This window comes from Sarcophilus harrisii, chromosome 2 (assembly GCF_902635505.1).
Source record: "Sarcophilus harrisii chromosome 2, mSarHar1.11, whole genome shotgun sequence".
NCBI lineage: Eukaryota > Metazoa > Chordata > Mammalia > Dasyuromorphia > Dasyuridae > Sarcophilus > Sarcophilus harrisii.
Window position 1 is genome coordinate 655,567,090 of NC_045427.1, and position 24,595 is coordinate 655,591,684.

At 39.1% G+C, this 24,595-nt stretch overlaps 1 protein-coding gene across 3 annotated transcripts; it reads right to left on the reverse strand.

Annotated features, from left to right (window-relative positions):
- MKI67 (marker of proliferation Ki-67) lies at positions 1–24,134 on the reverse strand. Of its 3 annotated transcripts, none has more exons than XM_031957030.1 (16): positions 24,018–24,134; positions 23,345–23,459; positions 20,570–20,654; positions 20,320–20,435; positions 19,167–19,239; positions 18,540–18,582; positions 16,633–17,775; positions 15,612–15,796; positions 13,643–13,943; positions 12,785–12,903; positions 12,405–12,576; positions 11,709–11,852; positions 6,445–10,796; positions 5,473–5,536; positions 2,257–5,030; positions 1–141 (listed from the first exon to the last, which is right to left on the reverse strand). In XM_031957030.1, the coding sequence occupies exons 2-16, from the start codon at positions 23,437–23,439 to the stop codon at positions 136–138; spliced, it is 9,672 nt and encodes a 3,223-aa protein (XP_031812890.1). In that variant the 5' UTR covers positions 23,440–23,459; positions 24,018–24,134; the 3' UTR covers positions 1–135. The 3 variants fall into 3 exon arrangements, with proteins under 3 accessions (XP_031812890.1, XP_031812889.1, XP_031812891.1); XM_031957029.1 differs by having other exon boundaries at positions 13,643–13,946; XM_031957031.1 differs by lacking the exons at positions 20,320–20,435; positions 20,570–20,654; positions 23,345–23,459; positions 24,018–24,134 and adding an exon at positions 19,731–19,771 and having other exon boundaries at positions 13,643–13,946.
- Positions 24,135–24,595: the final 461 nt, after the last annotated feature.

The following is a 24,595-nucleotide window of genomic DNA, read 5'->3' on the forward strand; positions in this document are numbered from 1 at the left end:
TTTCTATAACAATCATTTCTTCATTGGCAGGATATATAAATCAGCTTGAAATTATATTTGAGGATTTACAAAATAAGCACCGTCACTTTCTTTTTTTCTCAGGCTTCAATGTTCTTCTTTGCTGTCTGGTTGCTGTTATTTCTATTTAGAACAAAAAACACAAGGTAAATTTGTAAATATTTTATCCTTTACATATGTAAATATATACAGACGATTGATGTAATGACATTTCCAATTACAAAATCATCTAAAAACCTTAGGATATCATCCCATTATCTAACCACAGTCCCCGAACTGAACCCCAATTTCCTAGTATATCCCATATCCTACAACCTTCTTTTTCTAAGCAAAAATTCCACAAGAGAACATATTCAGCAGAGATTTAATGTTTCTCTTTTTCCTTTCAAATCAGTGAATAAAAAGGGAGAGATTTGCAAGACAAAACATCATATTTAACATGATTATAAGCCACACTGGCAAACCTCTCTGTTGATGAATGGACTTATTAACTTCATAATTTTTTAAATAGGCTGAAGGGAATGCGAAATTAAGAAGAAACATTGGCTTTTTAGCTTAATAATACACTACATTGGGTGAAAATGGATAAAAAACAGAAACAAGTTAACATGTACAAAATATTAAAACCCAAACATCATGGAATTCAAAAGAGATAATGCAACACTCATTCTAATTCTTCATTTTGACAAATTTCCTATATTCTTTAGTCCTATTCAATAAGTTGGCTTCTGCCTGCTTGAATCCAATGGCAATGATCAGAGGCTCTGGAGAGTCATTTCCTAACACAACTGGGCCAGGGCTTACCCAATTCAAAGGCTCCAAAATCTGAATCCAGTAATAAAAAATTACTAAGTCTACAGTGTATGGGGGGGCTGCCTGTGGACCAGAGCCAAAGTTCCAGGATCATAACATAAGATTAGCTGCACAATAATGATTTTTTCTTCCCTCTATGGACAAGTTAATATCAACTGGGCTATCAAATCAGAAGAAATCCCACACAAAACAATTATGGAATAGCAAGAAAATTCCTAACCATTTCTTTTTTGCCCTATTTAATAAAATAAGAAAGCTCCTTCTGAAGAGCTGGGGAATTGTAAGTATAAATTAAAGCTACTTGAGGCTCAAATCTTTCAGGGCTGCTGCTTTAAAATTTTAAGTTGGTTTAGATGGGGAAAAAAACACCTCATTGTTCCTTTAACTATTTAGAATAAATAGAACCAGATAGTCTTCTCTTACTTTACACTCAATTCTAACAGGTTAATTATATAGTTTATATCTGTCAAGGAAACTTAGGGAGGAGGGAAAGGAGAGGGGAAAGCAAATGATGTAAGAAAAATCTATAAGAATATGGGATGATTGTGGGTCTGCAAATATTGTTTCATAGCATAGCAAATTATGTTCATAATTGTTTCTATTTACTCATCAAGAAAAAGTTCAAATTACATTTTGAACGCTCAACTTTAGAAAGTAGAGACATGTTTAATAAGATTTTAGGAAGATTTCCATCTTAAAATGGTTAAAATGAATCTCTTCATTCATTCATTTATTGCTGAAGCAAATGGGGTTAAGTGACTTGCCCAGAGTCACATAGGTAGGAAGTGCTAAGTGTCTGAGACCAGATTTGGACTTGGAAGTCCTGACTTCAGGGCTAGTGCTAAAATGAATCTTTTTAAAAAGCTTATGCTTAAAGGGCAGAGTGAGGGTTCAGTTATCCAGAAAATTAGCTTATGTTTCTCCAAGTCTGATAATATTTGGATAAATAAGTATACTTAAGAGAATCAATGGTTTGTCATTCAAAACAAATGCTCACTTTTCATTTTTATTTCAAAATGAGTAAACCAAAAAAAAAAAAAAATAAAAAAATAAATTTGGTGCCCCTACAGTTTACTTAAAATTTTTGCTTGTAGGAAGGAACTCAACAGATTTTCAAACATTCAGGCATTCCTCTGCCCCAAGATAGATAATAAAATCTAGTTCATCTGCTCTGGAAAAGGTGACATATATGTGTCACTAGCACAGACTAAGATAAGGCTTGGTAAAGAAGAAAGATTTAGCATTATATATTATATAAATTTCCTTAGATAGTAAACACCTGTATTAGTAACCTCAAAGTCATAAACATAAATGATTTTTAGATTTTCACATACAATACTGAGAGGTGAACATTTTTTTCTCTTTTGGGAAACTTGGCAAAACTGGGATAGACTCATTAAAAACACATAAATTATTATATCATACCTGCTTCGAACTTCTAGTAGTTGGTCTGGTTCCTCTTAGAGTGTAATTTTTTTCACTGCCTGATAAAGCACTCTTTTCTCGAGTCTGATTTGTTTTAAGTTTTGATTGGGCTTTTAGCCCTGACTTGGTTCCTTTTGCTGCTGAAAGATTATCTTGCACTTGGGAAGATTTTGGAGGACTGTGTGGAATACTAAAGTTTTCAACAGCAGTTGCCTCTGTTTTGATGCTGGTGGTTGCTGCTCTCCCCCTTTTCTTTGTTGAAAGAGTGAAATCAACTTTCTTCCCCCTTTTAGCTTTTCCTGATCCTGTTAGAATCGTTTTGGAGGCAGCGGTAGATGAGTTATCTTCGCTAAGATTAGAAGATCTTTGCTGCTCCAAATCACTTTTATGTTTATATTTGGATCCAATTACAGATGTTTGACTCATGCTGGCAGTAGATGGGTCAGTTTTGCTAACATCAGCAGATGTCTGCAGATTCGTATCACTTTTATTTTTAAGCCTGCTTCCCATGCCTCTTCTGTTAGTTAAGCGCTTGTTTGAAAAAGTCCCAGAGGGTGAGAGGTCCAATGTATAAGCTATGTCAGTTGCACTAGACAAAGGAAAGCCATTTGATTCTTCAACTTCAAAGGACTCTTTTGTTTTTCCCTTTGCTTTACCTCTTAGTTTATTTCTCAGGCCTGAAAGCTTTTCTTCATCTGCTTCAGCTATTGCATTTTCCTTTGCTTTACCTCTTAGTTTATTTCCCAGGTTTGAAAGCTTTTCTTCGTCTGCTTCAGCTATCGCGATCTCATTTGCACTAGATACAGGAGGAATTTCTTGCAGTTCTTTATCAACTTTGTTTCTCTTTCTAGTTAAAGGTCGAATTCCTACAGGAATTTTCTCTTCCTCTGCAGAATCTCTCAGTTCTGTATCCATTTTCCTTTTCCTTTTTGGCTTTAGAGATAGCTTCCCATCTTCTGTTGTATCATTTAACCTTTTCTGAGTTTTCACAGGCTTTTCATCCTTTAGGCAAAGTTCCTCAGGTTCAACACTGGAGGAGTGAAGCAATCTTTTTCTGGTTCTAGATCGCAAAGATGCATTGTGTTGATCAGGCTCTGTCTGTACACAACACAAAGGTGGAACTTCTTGTGTTTCTGTAACATCTTGGTTTTTACTTTGAGGTTCTAATTTCTCAGGGGAGCTCCTGATTGGTTCAGATTTTTTTAGATCCGTTTTCTTTTTGCTCCTAGATTTACCTACTTTCCCTGGACTTGCAACTTTTGACTTCTCTTCAGTCTGAGGTTTATATACTTCAGTAGGCAAAGTATTAACTTCTTGAGTTTCTGTAGCATTCTTAATCCTGTTTCTAGTTCTTGAAGATGCCATTTTTTCATTAACAGATATACTCTTCGATCTTGCTGGTAAACTCCTTTCATTATCCTCTCTGCATTCTGTGTGTATTGAATATGACTCTTGTTTTTCTTTAGATTTATTTCTGCTTCTGGTTCTCAAACCTATGCCTTTCTCATTCACATCTGTCCTGCCCTGGTCGCAGCTATTCATAGGGTTTTCATTGTTTCCTGAACTATATAAACTATCGCATGTATTCAGAAATTTACTATTTCTAGAGACAGTTACCCGTACTTTGTGTTCTTTTTGTTTCTCTGGCAAATTTTTTATATTTTCCCTTTCCTCATCTGTGTAGGATATATTTGATTCACAAGGTAACATGTCCTTACTTTTATTTCTGTTTCTAGATCTCAAAACTGAATTTCCTCTATTCCCAACTCTCTTTTCAAATTTCTCCTCCTCATCTCCCTCTTTGGGAGATGAAACTATTTTATTAACCAAACTACCAGTAGATTCTTGTAATTTTATATCAGCTTTGCTTGTATTTCTAGTTGTTATAGTTACCCTTTTTTTCTTTTCATTCTTCTCCCTTGGTGACCTATTTGTTTCACTCAGTAAAGAACTAGGGGATACAAGCAATTCCTTACTGGTTTTATTCCTGCTGCTAAATCTTAAGGGGGGGGCTGCCATTTTTTGAATCAGTTTCTCTTCTGTCAACCTCTTATTGTCTGAGCATTTTTCATCATTTGTGTGTGAAACATTTGACTCATTAGGTGATTCTGCATTTTTATTTTTAGATCTTGATCTTGATGTTGCTCTCCCTGCAACCCTCTTCTTTAAATTGTCTACAGTTTCTTCAGAATTCTCTTTTTCTCCCTCTGAAAAACTTGAACTACAACTCTGTACTTCCTTATGAGTTTGATGCCTGCGACTCTCTGCATTGCAGAATGTTCTGGACCCAGTCTTCACAGGTTCCTCCTTTTCTGAATGTTCCAAACTTCCATCATCCATCTTTGCTGAAGCAGGTGTTGACTCTGCATTAAATCTGGTGTTTCTTCTGGATCTTAATGTTCTCTCACTGCTATCATTTTTATCACTCACTTCATCCAGAAAACTGTCAAGAGATTTCTTGTTTCTCCCCATGGTGATGTTCTTCACAATCTTTTCATCATCGATCTTTGTTGAAGTAACTTTTGACTCGGCATCAAATGTGGTTTTTCTTCTGGTTCTTAATGTTCTTTGATTTAAGCCACCTGTATCTTTTATTTCACCCTGAAATCTCAGCAGAGATTTCTTTTGGTTTTTTTTGGTGAATGGATTTTCTATCTCACTAGGCAAAGTATCATGTTCTTGTTGAGCTTGAGTAGTTTCGTCTTTTTTAACGTTTTCCTTTAGGCTCATTGAGTATAATGACCCATCAGTTTTAGAGGGATCAGATTTATCTTCTGAAATAAAAAAAAAACATAAATGAGTATGGAAAAACAATTGAATTAGCAACACACAGATAGTTAACCTATAGTAAAAAACTTCAAGTTGCATGGGTTCTCTGGGTGTACTTTTTTCCCTTAGAACCCAGAGAAATTTTTTCCTTAGATATTCCAGATCAATTTTTTATTTACCGATTATTCTATTTTTAGTCTAATTTTTATTTTTTAATAGGATTATCAAAATGGGATGCTGATTTGAGTCAAAGTTCTAGCTATACTTGTGTCTTATGTCATCCATTTATTCCCCACCTCTAAAAAACACATAAAATAGTGAAGGTCTGAGACATATGCTAAGGGGATAAAATTACTCATTCCTTAAGTGTTTCTTTATTCTTATATCAATTACAAAACATTTCACTGATTTTAATTAAACCTATAGAATATAAACATTTTTACTTACTATCTTTCTCAAAAGGATTAGTGCAAATTTGTAGTTGGAATTGGTCCACTTCCTCTGAGTAGTCCTAAAAGGATTAGAAAATAGATACATTTTCAAACCTCTTGTAAATCAAATATAATTTTGATTTATTTTTGAATTTACCTTTTATACCACAGAAATCTTTACAGATGCTACTAACACTAGTACTTTGCTCATCTGAGATAAATTTAGTTCATTGCTATTCAAAGAATAGTTTTCACAATGACTTCTCTTTGACACATAAATGTATGATAGACTAACAACTATTACTAAAAACTGATTATACCAATTTCTATTTTAAGAAACTTCTTGTGATCAAAGCAATGAGAGAAAAATGGCTTCTGTTATTGGAATACCTTGATTGATACCCAGAAGCACGATCACAATTCCTATATGGAAAAACTAAAAACCCAGGCACTCATATTTCCCACCATTGCAGTTTCCTATCAGTCCTAATCAATTAATTATCTAGACTCTACATCTCCCTCTAATGAAAAAACAAACAACCCCCCCCTTCAAAACCTGAATTGCATATTTAAAAAAAAAAAAAGCTTTAATTTCTAACTTCATAATAATTTTTAACTCTTAAATTTGTCTTCTGGAGCAAAATTAAAATCTAGTCCTTCTTCTGCAAGAAAATCCTTGCAAATATTGGATCACAGATGACATTCAATCTTATAACTCCTTAGTATTCTCTTATTCATGGCACCCCTGAGATTTATTTTCAAATCTAATCTTGAATCATTTTTAATTCATCTTTTCAAATTAGTTCTTCTAATTTCCTATTACTTATCATACAAATTATGACAATTAAAATAATCATTGAGTTGTTCACAGAACTCAAGAGTTTCTACTACTTCTAAGTCTACTTTATGGGACTCATTCAATTATTTTTATGGAAATGTCCTGTGCAAATCATTGCACTGAAACTAAAAGAACTTGTTCAATTATTACCTTGCTTTCTTCTGGTGATTCAAACATTTCTTTAAACCCAGTATAGTCTACTTCAACATTGGAGTCTTTTGTTCTTGAAGGTGTCTTTAATTTGTAGACATCTCCCACCACTCTTTTTCTTGATTTCGGTAACTTATTCCTAACACGGCCACCACCAACTGTCTGAGGTTTGACTTCCTGGGCTGGTTCTAGTATTTCTTCTATTATTTGAGGTTCTTGATTAGAAGCACTGAAATCATCTATTGCTTTTTTTCTGAGCATTTTTAATTCTTGTAAAAGTTCTGAATCTGATTCAGATATTTCTTGTGCATTATTTATGTCTTCTACTTTATTTGGAGTCCCCATAAACACAATAACACCTGTCAAATCTTTATCCAACTGGCCTTTTACTTTAGGGGTCGTCAATCTAATAGCATTTAGATCTTTCATCAATTCTCCCTCCTTTTCTTTAGGGGTCCTCACCAATTTCTTAGTGTTAACTGGATCTTCTGTGGTTAACTCTCCCCTTTCATTAAAAGTCATATTTAGATCTTCTGGTTTTACTTTGTTTGTGGGAATTTTCAAAAGTGCTATCTTTCCTTTAGGAGTCTTCATGAGTTTCTTAGGATATGCAATGTTTTCTACATTTTTTCCTTCTTGGGGTTTGCTTATAAGTTTCCCCAAGCCTGAGTTATCATCTATTGGTTGAGTTTTACTAAGATTCTTGGTACCCAATGCTATGGCATCTTCTACTGGATCACATTTCTGTTTTGCTGTTTTAATAGAGTTCTTGACACATTTTACATCTTCTATCAGTTCCTCCTTTTCCTTAGCAATTCTTGACTGTCTCCTGGTTCTGCTCAGATTTTCTGAATCACACTTTGTCAAGATGACATCCTTGTTGACGTTATCTTTGACTAAATCAACCACTCTTTGCTTTGGAGTAATAAGTGATTCTAAGTTTTCCTCAAGAGGAGGTACAAGTCTCCTGAGACTCTCTACTACTGTAGGTGCTTTTTCCTTAGGAGTCCTTAGCAGTCTTTCACTGCATACCACAACCTCTTCTGGTTCTACTTTGTCCTTAGGGCTTCTCATCAGTCTCTTGACCATTGTTAGGTCTTCAGCAGGCTCACATTTTCGTTTGGGAGTCTTCTTAAGCTGCTCAGTATCATTGAGATCTTCCATCTCAATTTGTTGTTTTACTGACCTCATCAGCTTCTTTTGGACTTTGGCATCTGTATCAGTACATACAATTTGTTTGGAGGTTGTAAGATTTTTTTGAACTTTTCCATCATCCTCAACAAAATCTGTTACTTTGTCTTTTGTTGATCTTGGGGTTGTCATAAGTTCCCGGATCCCACTCAGGTCCTCATCTTCCACCATTTCTAATTTTTGCTTTGGTGTTGAACTTCTACGTTTTTTCTGAATTTTTCCATCATCCCCAGAAGAATCTGTCATTTTGTCTTTTGCTGTTGGTCTGGGAGTTGTCATAAGTTCCCGGATCCCACTCAGGTCCTCATCTTCCACCATTTCTATTTTTTGCTTTGGAGTTGAACTTCTAAGATTTTTCTGAACTTTTCCATCATCCCCAGAAGAATCTGTCATTTTGTCTTTTGTTGTTGGTCTGGGAGTTGTCATAAGTTCCCGGATGCCACTTAGATCTTCATATTCCACTAGTTCTATTTCTTGCTTTTGGGTTGAACCTCTACGGTTTTTCTGAACTTTTCCATCATTCCCAGCAAAACCTGCCACTTTCTCTTTTGTTGTTGATCTTGGGGTTGCCATCAGTTCCCGGATACCACTCAGGTCCTCATCTTCCACCACTTCTATTTTTTGCTTTGGAGTTGAACTTCTACGTTTTTTCTGAACTTTTCCATCATCCCCAGCAAAATCTGCCACTTTGTCTTTTGCTCTTGGTCCCGGGGTTGTCATAAGTTCCCAGATTCCACTTAGGTTCTCATCTCCTACTAGTTCTATTTTTTGCTTTGGAGTTGAACTTCTAAGATTTTTCTGAACTTTTCCATCATCCCCAGAAGAACCTGTCATTTTGTCTTTTGCTGTTGGTCTTGGAGTTGTCATAAGTTCCCGGATGCCACTTAGATTGTCATATTCCACTAGTTCTATTTTTTGCTTTTGGGTTGAACCTCTACGGTTTTTCTGAACTTTTCCATCACCCCCAGCAAAATCTACCACTTTGTCTTTTGTTGTTGATGTTGGGGTTGTCATAAATTCCAGGATTCCACTTAGGTTCTCATCTTCTATTAGTTCTATTTTTTGCTTTGGAGTTGAACTTCTAAGATTTTTCTGAACTTTTCCATCATCCCCAGAAGAACCTGTCATTTTGTCTTTTGCTGTTGTTCTTGGAGTTGTCATAAGTTCCCGGATGCCACTTAGATCGTCATATTCCACTAGTTCTATTTTTTGCTTTTGGGTTGAACCTCTATGGTTTTTCTGAACTTTCCCATCATTCCCAGCAAAATCTGCCACTTTGTCTTTTGTGGTTGGTCTCGGAGTTGCCATAAGTTCCCGGATCCCACTTAGGTCCTCATCTTCCACCACTTCTATTTTTTGCTTTTGGGTTGAACCTCTATGGTTTTTCTGAACTTTCCCATCATTCCCAGCAAAATCTGCCACTTTGTCTTTTACTGTTGGTCTCGGGGTTGCCATAAGTTCCCGGATCCCACTCAGGTCCTCATCTTCCACCACTTCTATTTTTTGCTTTGGGGTTGAACTTCTACGTTTTCTCTGAACTTTTCCATCATCCCCAGCAAAATCTGCCACTTTGTCTTTTACTGTTGGTCTCGGGGTTGCCATAAGTTCCCGGATCCCACTCAGGTCCTCATCTTCCACCACTTCTATTTTTTGCTTTGGGGTTGAACTTCTACGTTTTCTCTGGACTTTTCCATCATCCCCAGCAAAATCTGCCACTTTGTCTTTTACTGTTGGTCTCGGGGTTGCCATAAGTTCCCGGATCCCACTCAGGTCCTCATCTTCCACCACTTCTATTTTTTGCTTTGGGGTTGAACTTCTACATTTTCTCTGGACTTTTCCATCATCTCCAGAAGAATCTGTCATTTTGTCCTTTGCTATAGGTCTTGGAGTTACCATAAGTTCCCGGATGCCACTTAGGTGCTGCTCTTCTACTACTTCTATTTTTTGCTTCAGGATTGAACTTCTACGTTTTTCCTGAACTTTTCCATCATTCCCAGTAAAATTTGCTACTTTGTCTTTTGCTGTTGGTCTTGGAGTTGTCACAAGTTCCCGGATGCCACTTAGATCGTCATATTCTACTAGTTCTATTTTTTGCTTTGGAGTTGAACTTCTAAGATTTTTCTGAACTTTTCCATCATCCCCAGAAGAACCTGTCATTTTGTCTTTTGCTGTTGGTCTTGGAGTTGTCATAAGTTCCCGAATCCCACTCAGGTCCTCATCTTCTACTAGTTCTATTTTTTGCTTCGGGACTGAACTTCTACGTTTTTTCTGAACTTTTCCATCATCCCCAGTAAAATCTGCTACTTTGTCTTTTGCTGTTGGTCTTGGAGTGGTCATAAGTTCCCGGATGCCACTTAGATCCTCATATTCCACTAGTTCTATTTTTTGCTTTGGGGTTCTTGTTACTTTTTTCTTCATGTCTCCTAGTTCATGCTTGATTGTTACAGTTTTTGAGGTAGGTATCACATCTGGACACACAATAACTGGCTTCAGACTTGTCATTTTATTGACTTCTGTTGGAGAGTACTTTTGATTTTGCAATGACATTCTTCTATGTTTTGGTATCTCTACTGGTTGGTTGGTGACAGGTTGCTCTTTAGTTGATCTAATTTTTAATGGAGGTGTGACTCCTAACTGATCTAATATTTCTTTGTTTTGATTTTTTAGGTTTGTGTGTTTCTCTATTGAATTTTCTTTTGAGTCCTCTTTATTTGGCATTTCAGTCAATCTCTTGATGATATGGCTATCTTCTAAAGTGTTGAGTGTTGAATTTGGTGTTTCTGGATTATAAAAATTCAGGTCTACACTTTGTTCCATTGATAGTTTAAATTTTTTTGTAGCCCTATTTGCACTTCCATTTTCTAATTTTTCTTCTATACAAATAATTTTTTGATTTTCTGGTGTTTTAATTCTGTTACGATATGGGGATGATGCTTCATTTTCCTTTGGTGTACAAGTCTTTAGCCTTTTTGAACTTGATGTTAATATTTTATGGTCTTCTACACCTGGAATTATTATTTCATCATTTCCCATTTCAGGGATTTTAGTTATATTATCTCCTCCCCTTGACTGTCGATTTCTTGGGGAACGGCGGCATGAAAAAATGCTTGAGGCAAGTAACTCTTGCGCTGCATCCTGAGTAGTGGATATCAGTTTCTTTGCTGTAATAAATGGCAGAATGCAGATAATTATCACACAAAGAATATGTTCCCCTCACCAATTTAGAGAATAATTTGTTTTTATGAAATATAGAGAATTCAAGGTCTAACATTACTTCTAATAGTTCTGTATTCTCATGATTTCCTGGGCAATGATATTTTTAACATACTTAGTAAGATGATGCAAATCTGTGGCAATCCAAATAAACCATATGAAGATATGCTGTATTACATGTAAATATGACATACAGACGTACATCATTAACTTAAAGCTAGTTTAACTGGAATACAAAGTACATGAAGGACAAGCAATGTGAAATCGGGGGTTTGTATTTAATCCTAAAGGATCCAGAGAACCAACTAAAGATTTTGAGCATACATAGTGCTACTATAGGTTAGACCAGCACTTAAATAGGAAAATAATTTTGAAAATGCTGTGAAGGGAAGAATATAGAGAAGGGTGTGGTGTGCTGGAAGCTAAGGGGCCAATTATAAAGCTGATATAACAATCAAGATTAGAGACAATTGGAGCTTTAAAAAAGCAGGGTATTGGCCATGTAAGTAGGAAAAAAAGGGATAGATATCCATGCAGGAAGAACGAACTGACAAGACTTGGCAAAAATTAACTTTCTATACTTGTTGAATATAAGAAATGTTTAGACTATAGCATCACCAGAATGTTTAAATTGTACAACTATATTTATATGATATTACTTCTACTAATCATTATAAAATACAAATACTCCTCTATGGATGTGAAATGCAATTTTGATTCAGTTAGGATCCAGCTGTTCAGGTTGAAAATTAGCTATGGCATTGCATGACACCCTCTACAGGGATGGAAGGGGGCTATTACAAACATTCCAGTAACTTGTCATTCCAAAATTTCACTGAAGAAAAAAAAGAAAAACCAACCACATTCATCTGAAGTGTGCTCATCTCCTGAAGATGTAGGAGGGTGTTCTTTACAAGACATTTCTTCAAACAAAAGTGGTGGAGCTGTACCAGTCTCAGACTTCCGTTTCTTATTTATATGTATTTTAAACATGTCTGCTAATCCTATTAATGAAGAAAACAAATGACACAGTAACATATCGATATACAACACAGCATAGTAATATATTATGGAAACCAGTCATTCCATACTCTTCTAAAGGGAAAACAATGCAACAGACATTTTACCTCCTACAGTCACTATTCATAAAGACCTATCTTTCTCAAAGTCCAGGGCACCCAACCTAGGCTGCAAAGTCTTGACACTCATTTCTATTTCCCTTCCATTGGTTTTCAGCTCTTCTTCTGATTCTAGCTGTTAGGCAATTTATCTCCTTCTCTTTGGTTGTACTGAGTCACAAAAATTTTCTTTCCCTGACCATGTCACACATGTTTACCTACACACATACAAACCTACACAACCACCCCCCTTTTACTTCCCCCTCCCCAAAGGCAAGGGAGCTATTGAAAAGATAAGCCAACCAGCCAGAGCAACCATAAGATCCAACTACAAATGGCCATAGTCAGGGAGCTTTCTATTGCTCTTTTAATATTGTGCTTCCACATACACATTTCAGCAGGTTGTCTCCCTGCCTCCATGACATATTCATTTTTTACCTGTAAAATCCTCATTCATATCCATGTCAGTTTTTAAAACAAAGTTGTTCAGCATCCTACAGGGCCGAATAGGTACAGTCACTTTTTCAGTATGAGCTCTACCAATCATTATGGTGCAGGGAGAGTTTGCATGACCTGTACCAAAAGAATCCTTAATGCTATTTGGTGGCTTCTGTAAAGTAAAAAGAAAGATTTCCAAAAATAAATTCAATATTTCTTAATGTTGCTCAGAGGATATTCAGAAGTACAGAAATATAATGTGTAATACACATGATACACACAATATGTAATACATACACACATACATACTCATCATATATTATCACACAAAAATAAAATGCACACACATGTAAAATGTTCTCCAAATTTCTATAATGTACCTTAGGGGTTAATCTCTTCTGCTTTTTTATTATTCTTCTCTCAAGACCATGTTTTACAACAACATCTGTTTGTGGTTTCCTAGTTCCTAATCTCACTACATCTGCCCAAGAGCGTACAACTGTAAAGAAAAGTAACAAACAATTAATAAGAGGAAATTAAAACAAAGGATGAAATAACATTTTATTTTGGATAGAATCAATCAACAAAGACTAAAACAAAACCTTCTCTAACAGTGATAATATTTAATCCTGGTGGGGTCCCCTTCTTTCTAGTCACCCAACTAATTTCAAGGTCATCCTCCTCTTTGCTTTCTTGCTGCACACATCACGTCCCTTGCCAATTATTTTTCTCTCCACAAATATGACATTATCTGATTTCTCTTGACTCACAAATATACCACTTAGGTTTGTTATCCACATAAATTCAAATCCTTCCCTGACCCCCCCACCCCCACCAGATTGGTTAACAGACACCTAACTCCTGTTTTTCCTCCTTTTCTTTCCTATAGTAGTTGTTGCCACTAGTAGTTTTTCCTAGATCCAACACACAGAAGTCTGACCATGTTTCACTCCCTGCTGTTAAATAAATGGTAAACTTTTAAGTGTTTTCTATCTTCATGAGAAGACCAACCTTTCCAGTTTTTTTAATGCACACTTTCCCCAATCCCCCTGCATGCATCTGCACTCTCTCTAGTCATATTTACTGTCCATATTGTTCCTCCTATCTTGGCTTTTGTCTCTGTGTTAGTAGACAGCTAGGGACCGCCTGCTTCATCCACTGTGCTTGGGGGCACACGATCCCTGTTTATTGTAAGAGACACTGGAAAAGCCATTTAAAAATTATTCCCTGCTCATTACCCATGAGATTGGCTTCAGATGCACCACTTCTCCTCTTGGCATAAATCCTCTGCAAAATATCATGTTGGCTTCTTCTTCCAGCAGCTGGGCTTTTTGAGGATGATGGCTTGTTCATCTTCTCAAACTGGATTTCACCAGCAACAGATTCTGCATTCTCACAAGATTGAGAAATACTGGAGCAGGCAAATATTTTCTTAGTCTCAGGCAACTCTGGTGACAGGTCTTGTACATGCGCATGCAGTGCTACCCCTTCCTCTACAGTGTGGGAAGAAGGCTCTTTTTCCAGTAGTTTAGAATGTTCCTGCTGAAATGGACATTTGATAGTTTACATAAATTATAAGATCTGCTGTGAGTTACCTAATAAATATGTGAACATGCCTAAATCACATCAACAGCCTGGGACAGACACTAATCTCATCTGAGTCTGAGATCAACCTTTCGAAGGAGCAACCTCTCTGCAATGGCACCACCAGGGTTCAAGGAGCTTCAGGGACAAGAGAGTCCGCAGTGAAACAAGGAGTAGCCCCCAAAAGTCTCTCCTGACACAAGGCCAGAAATTAAAACAAAGATGAAATAACATTTTATTTTGGCTAGAATCAATCAACAAAGACTAAAACAAAATCTTTCCTAATATTGATAATATTTAATCCTGGTGGGGATCCCTTCTTTTTAGTCATCCAACTAATTTCAAGTTCATCCTCTTCTTTGCTTTCTTGTTGGGCCCATCAGGTCACGTGCCAATTATTTCTCTTTCCACAAATGAAACATCATCTGGCTTCTCTTTTCTCTTGACTTACAAATATGCCACTCAGGTTTGTTATCCACATAAATTTAAACCCTTCTCCCACTCCCCTCACTATAATCAGATTGGTTAATAGGCACCTAACTCCTGTTTTTCCTCCTATGGAAAGTGATTAAATAACCTGGCAACAAGAGCTATTCAAAAGTGGAAAGGATTGCTTCCCAAGGCAACTGGAGGTAGGCAAGATCTTCAAACAAAAAGCCTGGACTGGCCATTTAGTAGACATGTTGGGCAACATCGGGCAGTGGTTCGCTCTAGATGGCTTTAAAGTTACACTAAACTTCTGATATCAGCTTGAAAAGCAGAAAGTTTTCCACCATTAATAACTCAAAGCAATCAAAATTACTAGGTTCAGTGATTCAGATGAACTTGTCTACTACCACCCAGTGGCAGCAAACCAAAACTACAGTGATATGTTATATTTTGGGAAAAGAAAATGACACATTATAGTGTTGCAAGTGATATTTCATTTGTTTACCCTAGAAGTACCCTTTCAAGTTAGCAAAAAAGATTTGTCTCTTTTTAAAATGTTCATGGTAAGGAGGGATTCTATTACTTTTCCATAAGAATAAAAACAATTAACAAATGGCAATTCAGACTCATTGCCTCTAGAGAAGCTAAATACCAAAGTGCCTCCTTTGATGGGAGATCTAAGTCAGAGTGTGTATATGGACAAAAGAAAAAACTATTATGTTGTAAATCATGACATGAGCATGATGGAAATTTTATGTTAAGTGAAATTATGCCTTGGTTTTTAAAGAGTGCACTAAAAAAACACTTCAAATTTCTTATCTCATTCAAATTTCATTTCATTTTATGTCTTTCAAGCCTCTCTTCCATTAAAAAAAACACACTATAATAACCCTAACAGAGTAACCTTAATAGATAAAATTTCACAGCACATCTGGAGAAACAGCATATGGGAGCATCTTTCATATATATATATATGTATCCCATCTAGCCCTGAATGCTGCTTCTCCCACCTCTCAATGCTAGGAAATCCCAAATAACTAATATATGAAGCCAACAATCAATAAAAAACAGGCTTGCATTTAAAGAGAACATTCACAGGAAATCATCTGAAAATAAGCTAACATACCACCCACCACTTATTAAAAATGCATTTGGGGTTATGGATCATTAGATAAAGAAATAAAAAATCATTACCTTAATTATTGATTTTCTCAGGACAGTCTGAGGCTGGCTTCCACCTTTTCGTCTTATCCCTGGGGATTCTCCTCTTTTAAGAGGTGTATTGGGAGGTAAGTTTTCATCAAATAATTCAGGTCTTAGATGGACTCCAAAAGAAACTCTCCTCCTTTTGGCTGATCTGTCACTCTCATTCACATTACCTTAAAAGAAATATATTTATATCATTTATACTTTATATATACATTTACATACTAATCTCAAATGTATTATACCAAACAAAAGGATGTGATATATCTTAATTTACTTACTTTAATATACAAAGCACAACAACAGGATAGGAATATATACACTGATACACATACACATATAACTTAAAAAGCTTGGGGAAAAATAATTGGATATGAAGAGATCAAAGACTCTCCCTCCTGAAGGGGATGAGTCTGTGTTGCCCTGTAACCTAACTTTGAACCACCCCTCTCAAAAGCATTAATTTAAAAATTCAATGTTGACTTTCAAATCTTCTCCTCCGATGGCATCTTTGCATGGGTTATGTTAGGAAGGTTAGGTAACAGATCTAAAAATCTTGACTATCCATGATCAGATTGATTGAGGAGACAGGCAACAAGCATCAAAAACCCCCTTTGTCTATAGAACAAGGACCCAACTAAACCTGCCCTATAAATATGTCCATATGTGAACAGAAATTAGATTTATCTAGCTTTGGTAAAATCTGGCTATGTAAACTTGAAGCAGTCTTTAAAATCACTGATATCAAACTGACTGATATTGGTACAGAAAGGTTCTTTTAGCTGCTTCCATCACCACTTAATGATTCATTATAGGTGGACAAAAAATTAGCTTGGGCTAATTTGGGAAGGAAAAAGGATGCTTTTGAGGGGTACCAATTTGAAACCTGTCACCAACAATTTTGTAGTACTGCACCTTTTTGAGTAAAACCTCTTCTCTTCCTGAAATAGAGAGTTTACACTAGGTAAAAGAGAAAGCTATACTTTGGAAGTTTTCATTTCTGACAAACCTTCAAAATAGAATTCTTCTTTTTCAGTTTCCTTGGCTATCTCTTCTGAACTGGAGGCTTTCTTCTTTGGAGTAATCTGATTGTTCTTCAAGAGACTCCCTTTATTTTTGGGCATATCTGGAGATGCTCCCCCACCATTAAAGTCACTCTCTTTGAGAACAGGCGTGCCCATGTGGTCGGGAGCTTGGGCAGTCTCTCCCCCTAATTTGGGCAGTTTACCGCTTTCCCAGGAGGAAAATCTCTTGGTTTGGGACCGGAGTGTGTACAGAGAAGAAGGATGACTGGGGTTCTCTGATGGGAGCAACAGGGGGGCCGACCTCCGTCTGTCCTCCTCCTTTCTTCTCCCTGAATTCCTGGCAGCTAACCCCTCACTTCTGCGTTTTCGGGGCGCCTTCAACCGTTCCACCTCTTGGCTCGGCCTCTCAGCTGGGAATCTCTCTGCCTGGCTCTGCTCCAAAGCGCTCTCGTAGGGGTCCTCAAACCACCTTTCTTCCTCATGGCTCCTCTCCAGCTCCAAGGCCGGTCCAGGGCTCCCTCGAGCCAGGCTCCTCTGCAGGACTTTGGGCTTTCCTTCTTTGGCACTCCTGCCCTCCTGGAGCTCCCCAAAGGCATTGAGGATGTTCAGATGGCCCTGGCTCCTGGGAGAGGCTCTGGAGGGGGACGAGCGGAGGGGCTCTGTCTTCTGCTCTCTATCATCCATGCTGATCTGAATCTTGGGCCCAGATTTTCTGCTGCTAGGGTAGCTCTGATGGCCTACTTGTTGGCGGTTACTGTTTAATTCTCCTTTCATCAGGCCAAAAAGTTTCTTAAAAGGAGAGAAATCATGATTTTCATTCTTCTTTGGAAATGTGGGACTCACATTCACATCTTCACTGCAGTCAGCTGCTGGATCGATGGAAATGGAACTTTTCTCAGTGACATTTGTGGTACTTTTTTTGGGTTCTTTCTTATGTAAAGTTGGAGTTTTCCCTGCAAGATGTTCTTCCACATTATCTGAAGTATCATCACACTTTTTAGGTTTATCTGCATTCATTTCCTCTAAATAGCTCATTAGTGAGAATGGTCTTGTGTTATTTTCTTCAGTGTGTTCTGTAGGAATATCGCTGAAGGAATGGTGGTGGCGTTCTCTTCTTTGGCACGGTTCTGTATTAAAAGAAAACAGCAATTCAAAGGTAGTTTGAAAATATTTTCTTGGGATATTACTAGTAATACTTCAAAGTAAAATGAAAATCTTTCTTCAGATTATTGTTCTTTTAAATCTGTAAGTGAATGAATTCTTTAAAATACAACTCACCTTTCCCTCGCCCCTTTCTAAACTACTGTATTTAGTCATGTTTTACCCCAAATAGGTTCATGTATATAACATGCTTCCTATTAATAGCAGCCTAAGAAATAATTTTCTGTTTATACTGAAGTCTTTTTGTACAATGTTATTTAGGCAAATGCACACAGAACATTTATGCACATAAACATTGTTAAAGACCCTCCTATATAGCTTCACAGCTAGGCTAGCAAATGAAGGGCTTCACGGAAAATTATCATCAACAACTGAACTCATTGGAATCCTAATTAATTACTGTCTCTTTCCCAAATCATATTTTGTCTTCCATCTTCACCACTACCCTCCCCCCCTTTCCATATAGGTATATATAGCACTATATGCTTAACGTGGGATAATCCAGCTCATACATATTAGTATAAAAATTAAAGTCTCTAATCCCAAACACCGCCCTACCCCCAAATCCAAACCATTATCTTTAGAATTGGCCCAATGTCAAAAAGTGAAGTACTACTGATATTAAATTTTTTTTCTCCTTCATTTAACTTCAGTTCTAACCTACTGAGCAAGGTTCTACTGGTCTCCTCCCCACATCACCCCAACATCAACAAGGAAAACAGTTACTGACCATAGTCCAGAGTTGAGATACTTCGGGATCGAGCTGGCATCACCTATGAATTGGAATGGGTGCTAATTAATGTTTACATATATTTTGTGACTAAGGAGAATTAATACTGTTATATTTCCCATGACAAAGGTAAAACCTTTATTTTGAACTTTGTAACATACAATAAAATCAACTTTTGTATTTTACATAAATTATCTTTTATAAATTAGACTAATTTATTAGTTGTCCTTCCTCCTTCCTTTTCTATGTTTATGGAAAATGCTACACTAAAAATCTAGAGTATATGAAAACTATAAAATTTTTTGAATCTCAAGGTATGTACATCTATCCATAATTGCTTGCAACACACATCATATTCTAAATGAGTTTGTATTTTTATTTTATTTTTGCATTAATCATAATCAATTAGGGGCTAACTTTACAAGAAACAACTCCAGGACTTTAAAATGATAGCCTAGAAAATATCTCAATGTCTGATAATGTCCAAATCTTTTACTAAGTTCAGAGCTAAAAGCATGAATTAATTGTAAATGTTACCAACAGAATTAAAACTATTTATCATTAACCAAGCAAAGAAATACTGGAGACCTCTAGAATGTTAAAAGAGAAAACACTTTCAGGCTTTACCTCTTTGTTTTTTGGTCCTGAAGGCCTTATTGGTGGTTTTCCTTCATTTTGAATGCCACATTCATATTCAAACCTGAATAGGTTTTATAATAAAGATGGTTTAATAATAGATTTAAAAAAATTATCATCTTAAAGGTGTGATGACCAAACTAATTATCTAGTGATGTATATACACCATAACACAATATATTGACATGCATATAAAATTAAGCCTTAAAAACCAGCACTTAATTTTATATTTTGTCATATTAAAAATAATACTTATATTTGCCTTTTTCTTTCCTTCAAAAATCCTGAAGCAAATATTTGATTTTGTCCATTTAATAAAAGAAACTCATGATTATGGCCCTAATTTTGTACAATTTAAAGGAGAATAGGAAAGGTCCTTCACTATAAATGGATGGGGAGTTTAGACTACTTTCCAAGAATATAACTTTTTTTTTTTACGTTCAATTAACAAAAATCACAATCCAAAGTAAATCAAAAAGTTGCTGCTTTGAAAATCTTTTAAAAGATAGTTAGGTGGTGGAGTGGATAGAGCACCAGCCCTGAAGTCAAGAGGACCTGAGTTCAAATCTCCTCTGAGACATTTAACACTTTCCAGCTGTGTGATCCTGGGCGAGTCACTTAACTCCAGGGGGGGAAGACAGTTGTGATGTAGGTCACTAGACAAGAAGAGAGGAGGTGGGTTTTGAGATTGTTAGGCTGTACACTAGACACCCCACACCATTGGTAGACCCAGTATTCAAAGAGGCAAATTTCTAACATGATGCAAAATCCCAAGTCTGGACCAAAGCACAAAAACAAAATGAAGGCAAACCAAATGAGACAGAACTTTGATTAACCACAAGCCAATTTAACTGGAGTCCAGTTTTCACTGACCCATTATGAACACATGCCACCTTCTAAAGGTTCTGATCCCAAATCTAAATACATCATCCCTCTCTCCTCTTTGAGTTCTTATTAAAGAGAAATCTAAATGAAGTTCCCCCTTTAAAAATTATTTAATACATATGCTCATTGCTAGGAATGGGGATACAAATGTGGTTTGCTGATAATTCTCCCTATCGTAACAAAAATGTCAGAAAGAGGTAATATGAAATAACAACATAGCTCTTAAAACAGATGTGTGGTTTTGCTAATTTAAACCTACCTGAAAGAACGGTCAAATATGGTAATTAAGTCTCCATGCTCCAATTTTACAGGATGGCAAATGGTAGTTCCATTTAAGTGAGTTGGATTTGAAGAATTTAAATTAATCAATACAGCCTAAAAATGAGACAATTTTAGTAAATAAAACTGATTATATATGTATATATTATATATATGTATATATTATACACACACATATATAATACATATATAAATATATAAAAGAAATCAATTTGCAAAACCATACTTGCCTCCTTAAGTTGTTGATTAAATTCAATTCTGCATTGCTGTTTTGAAACAACAGGTAGCTGGAGCCGGATGTCACACTCAGTGCTCCTTAATTCAAGAATGATTTTTAAAACAATATTTTACATTTTTACTTGAATTTCACAAAAGGCTAATTTTATGACAAAATATTTATATTACTATTGATATTTCACACCAAATAAATGGCAGAATGAAAATGTCTTATAAAAACAAAAAACTGCAGTTCTTTCTTTTATGTGAATAGTATTTAAACTATCAACAAACAACTCTAACCCTAAATGCTTATGTCTCCTACTGTATGTACCAGGCTCTGTGCTAAGTGATTCTGATTGTATCACAAAGCAAGCTTTCAAAGCAGAACTAGTTAAGCTAGGGGAAAAAAAATCATTTTTAATCCAGGAAATTAGAAATCTGCCCTTTTTAGAATCAGAATATTCCCCGCTATCTCCTTGAGAATAGGGCTGGTTAGTTAAGTGGGACTAATTTTTTTTTTAAAGCAAAGAGTTGTAAAAATATTAGCTAACAAATTGCTAATAAGCAAACAAGGGACCCTACACTGAAATAAGAGTGATTTGGCCACAAACTCTATCAACACAACTAAAGAACTTTCCTCTAACCTACTTGGAAACAGAATTCAACAGAGGCCCTGAATTAAGGGACACAACTTCCCTTCTTTCTTGATGCTTGGATTCAGCAAATAATATAACACAGAACTTCCTCCAAGAAGTCACAGAGAATCTTTCTGGAGGCCTAGGTTAACATGAGACCTGATGAAGTGACCAACTGAGTGTCTTCAAGGCCCCCAACCTTCCTTTGAGTCCTACCCTTACACTCTCTTCTCCTCCTCCAGCCCCTTAGGGGCCTTCTCCCTTTTAAGCTATGCAGACTGAGATGCTAACTAAATGATTATATTATAGATGGGTTAAAAGTATAGGCTTTTAAGACCCTACTGAATGCTACTGCAGGCTACTTTTTATACCGGTGTCAGAAAAACAGAAATTGTTCCAATTGCTTCACTAACTACCTTTAAGTGGCCTCAGAAATGTAATTTAGAAATAAAGGTCAGCTAGATGGAAAAGCAATACTGCTGGCCTGGAGTCAGGGAGACCCTTTATAGACCTCAAGTTTAAATGGGGCCTGAAAACACCAGTCACTTTAACCTTCTGCGTCTGCCTCAGAATTTTCTTAACTTATGGGCATCAATGGTAGATTTATTGAGCGTTTTTCATGGTTTCTGTTCCATAGTAGGTAATAGGAAAGCGTTGGCTATTTAACATTAAAGTTTTTTCAATGGATCAATACAGTTTTGTAGAGAAGTAAAATAAAAGGAAAAAAAAAATTACCTCTTGCTATTGCCACCCCACTAGTTGTCATGTTTTAAAAATATAAGGAAAGAAAGGACTTTCCTGGATTAAAAAAAAAAATTCTCCTTTAGGTTAAGATCAGGAAATTATCTTCATTTGATCTATCTGTAAAGCATGGGGCTATTATGTGACTACATGACAAGTGAACCAAGAAGAACAAATTACTTCTAAAGACTTAATTATGCAGCCAACAATGGAACCCACACCCCATCCTCTATTTGTTTTAGGGGTGCCTGGACTGTTTGCCAAGGCCGGGGGCTTCGGGCAGGCTGAAGTTTCCTTGAGTAATTTTATCTGCTTCATAGACATCACTTTAAGCAAAAATGGACTTAATTTTCATTGATCAAGATTCCACTAACAGAGTGAGATTTCTGGCAGCCAGTTAGTTCTCCCTTCACCAGTTTGGACATTCTCCGGGCCTTGAACTTCAGGCATTTGGGAGGGGGCCTCGTGCACACCAGATGTGCACCCACTTTCTAGGAAGGGGCCAACAGGGTTGGTGAAGATTTCAAGTCCCAATATCTTTACCACTGAGGGACAGGCAGGTGCTGGCCAGCTAAGGGGGCAGAGTCATGTGCTGCTCAGTTAGGGGGACAGAGGCAGTGCTGGCCAGCTAGGACAGAGACAGGAGAAGCAGCAGGTGCTGTTTAGTTAGGGGATAGAGGCGGCTGCTGACTAGTTAGGACAGAGGCAGGTGCTAACCAGTTGGGGGGGACAGAGACAGGTGCTGACTCTAGGAGAACTAGGAGAAGCAGCCCGTGCTGATTAGTTAGGGGACAGAGGCGGCTGCGGACCAGTTAGGGGACAGAGGCTGGTGCGGACCAGTTAGCGGGACGGAGGCGGCTGCGGACCAGTTAGGGGACAGAGACAGTGCTGACTAGTTAGGACAGAGGCGGCTGCGGACCAGTTAGGGGACAGAGGCGGCTGCGGACCAGCTAGGGGACAGAGGCTGGTGCGGACCAGTTAGCGGGACAGAGGCGGCTGCGGACCAGTTAGGGGACGAGGATGGGACAGGTGCGGACCAGTGCGCTAGGGGACAGAGGCGGCTGCGGACCAGCTAGGGGACAGAGGCAGGTGCGGACCAGCTAGGGGACAGAGGCGGCTGCGGACCAGTTAGGGGACAGAGGCAGGTGCGGACCAGCTAGGGGACAGAGGCGGCTGCGGACCAGCTAGGGGACAGAGACAGTGCTGACTAGTTAGGACAGAGGCGGCTGCGGACCAGCTAGGGGACAGAGGCGGCTGCGGACCAGCTAGGGGACAGAGGCAGGTGCGGACCAGCTAGGGGACAGAGGCGGCTGCGGACCAGTTAGGGGACAGAGGCGGCGCTGGGCATCCGGAACCCCCGGCGCGAGGACCCCTCCCCGTCCCAGCCAAGCCGCGGCTCCCGGCGCTCACCTCCCGAACAAGCAGGAAGGTCGGTTTAGGGGGTACCGGTAACCATCGGCCCCGGTCCGTTTAATAATAGTCACGTATCCCAAGGTGTCCGTCATTATCCACAAGGGAAAGAAACCTGGAAGAGAAACGTCACTTCGCCCCCGCCGCCAGGAGCGTCGCACGCGGAACCCCCGCACACGGGCACAAGGAGTCCCCCCCCCCCCCCAGAAGCCACAGCGGGACCGAGTGACAGGACCCGCTCGGACCCCGCTCAGGCCCGGCCGCAGCCACGGCGCCCGCCTCGGTCTCCTCATCTGTCAGACACGGCAATAGCTGCCCACCCCGTCCCGCTCCCCGCCCAGCGCGAGGCTGTCAGCGCCCCCCCTTCCGCGCGTTGTCCGAGGGAGGCCCGAGTCCCGGACGGTCGCCCCCGTCCTCACTAGCAGCACCCCGTGGGGGGCAGGCAGAGGCGCGCCTTTCCCAGGAGCCCCCCGGCCTCTCGGCCCCCGCCTCCTCCGGGCGGCCTCGGACCCCGGCGGGGCCCGCTCGACTGAAATGACGGGGGCCCCGGTGACGTCACAGAAGGGGGTTCAACGCGCCGAGCGGGGCTGGCGGCCGGCCCCCCGGCCACTGACCGGCCCCGGACTGACGGCCGGCCGCGAGGGGACAGCCGTTGAGGCGGCTGCTCACTTACCTGCAGCTCCCCTCCTCCTCGTGCTCCGGACGCTCCCTCCCTCGGCGCCCCGCGGACCCCGGCAGGTCCCGCACCTCCTCCCTCCTTCCCCCCCTTTCCCCTTCTGCTCGGACTTCTTGGCGCCACAGACCGCGTGTCCCTCCGCATTCGCGGCCGCGCGCAACACCGGATCCCTCCGCGCCCCTTCCCGCGCTGCCTACCGGCCCCTCCGTGCCCCGAGATGTCCCGCAGCCGGAACTCTCTCTGCTCCCGGGGATCGGGATCCTCAGCCGGGGGTCGGGCCTGCGGCAGGGGGTCCCCGGCCCCAAAATGGGGAGCCGACAAAAAGTAGTCCCCGACCCGGTGCCGGAATTCAAGTCAAAACATCGGTTCGAATTCTGGCGCCAAGAGCTGTGATTGGTGGGGGGGCGGAGCCCTTCCCGCTAGGGCCCAATGGACAGAGGCAGAGGCGGAGCCTCTAGCGGTTGAAGTGGAAAAGCGGGGAGCCAGCAGGAGGGGCTAGAGCCAGAGATTGACAGGACACATGGACCCTGCCCCTGAGCAGGAACCAATAGGAAGGAGCAGGCCCAGAGATTGAT

Excerpts from the sequence above, each read along its gene's own strand:
- MKI67 (XM_031957029.1), bottom strand. The coding sequence starts at position 23,439 with ATGACGGACACCTTGGGATACGTGACTATTATTAAACGGACCGGGGCC. Across the intron at positions 17,776-18,539 it reads TATCTCAACTCTGGACTATG|AACCGTGCCAAAGAAGAGAA; the intron begins GTCAGTAACTGT and ends CTTTTAATACAG. Across the intron at positions 10,797-11,708 it reads GCACACTTCAGATGAATGTG|CAAAGAAACTGATATCCACT; the intron begins GTTGGTTTTTCT and ends CATTTATTACAG.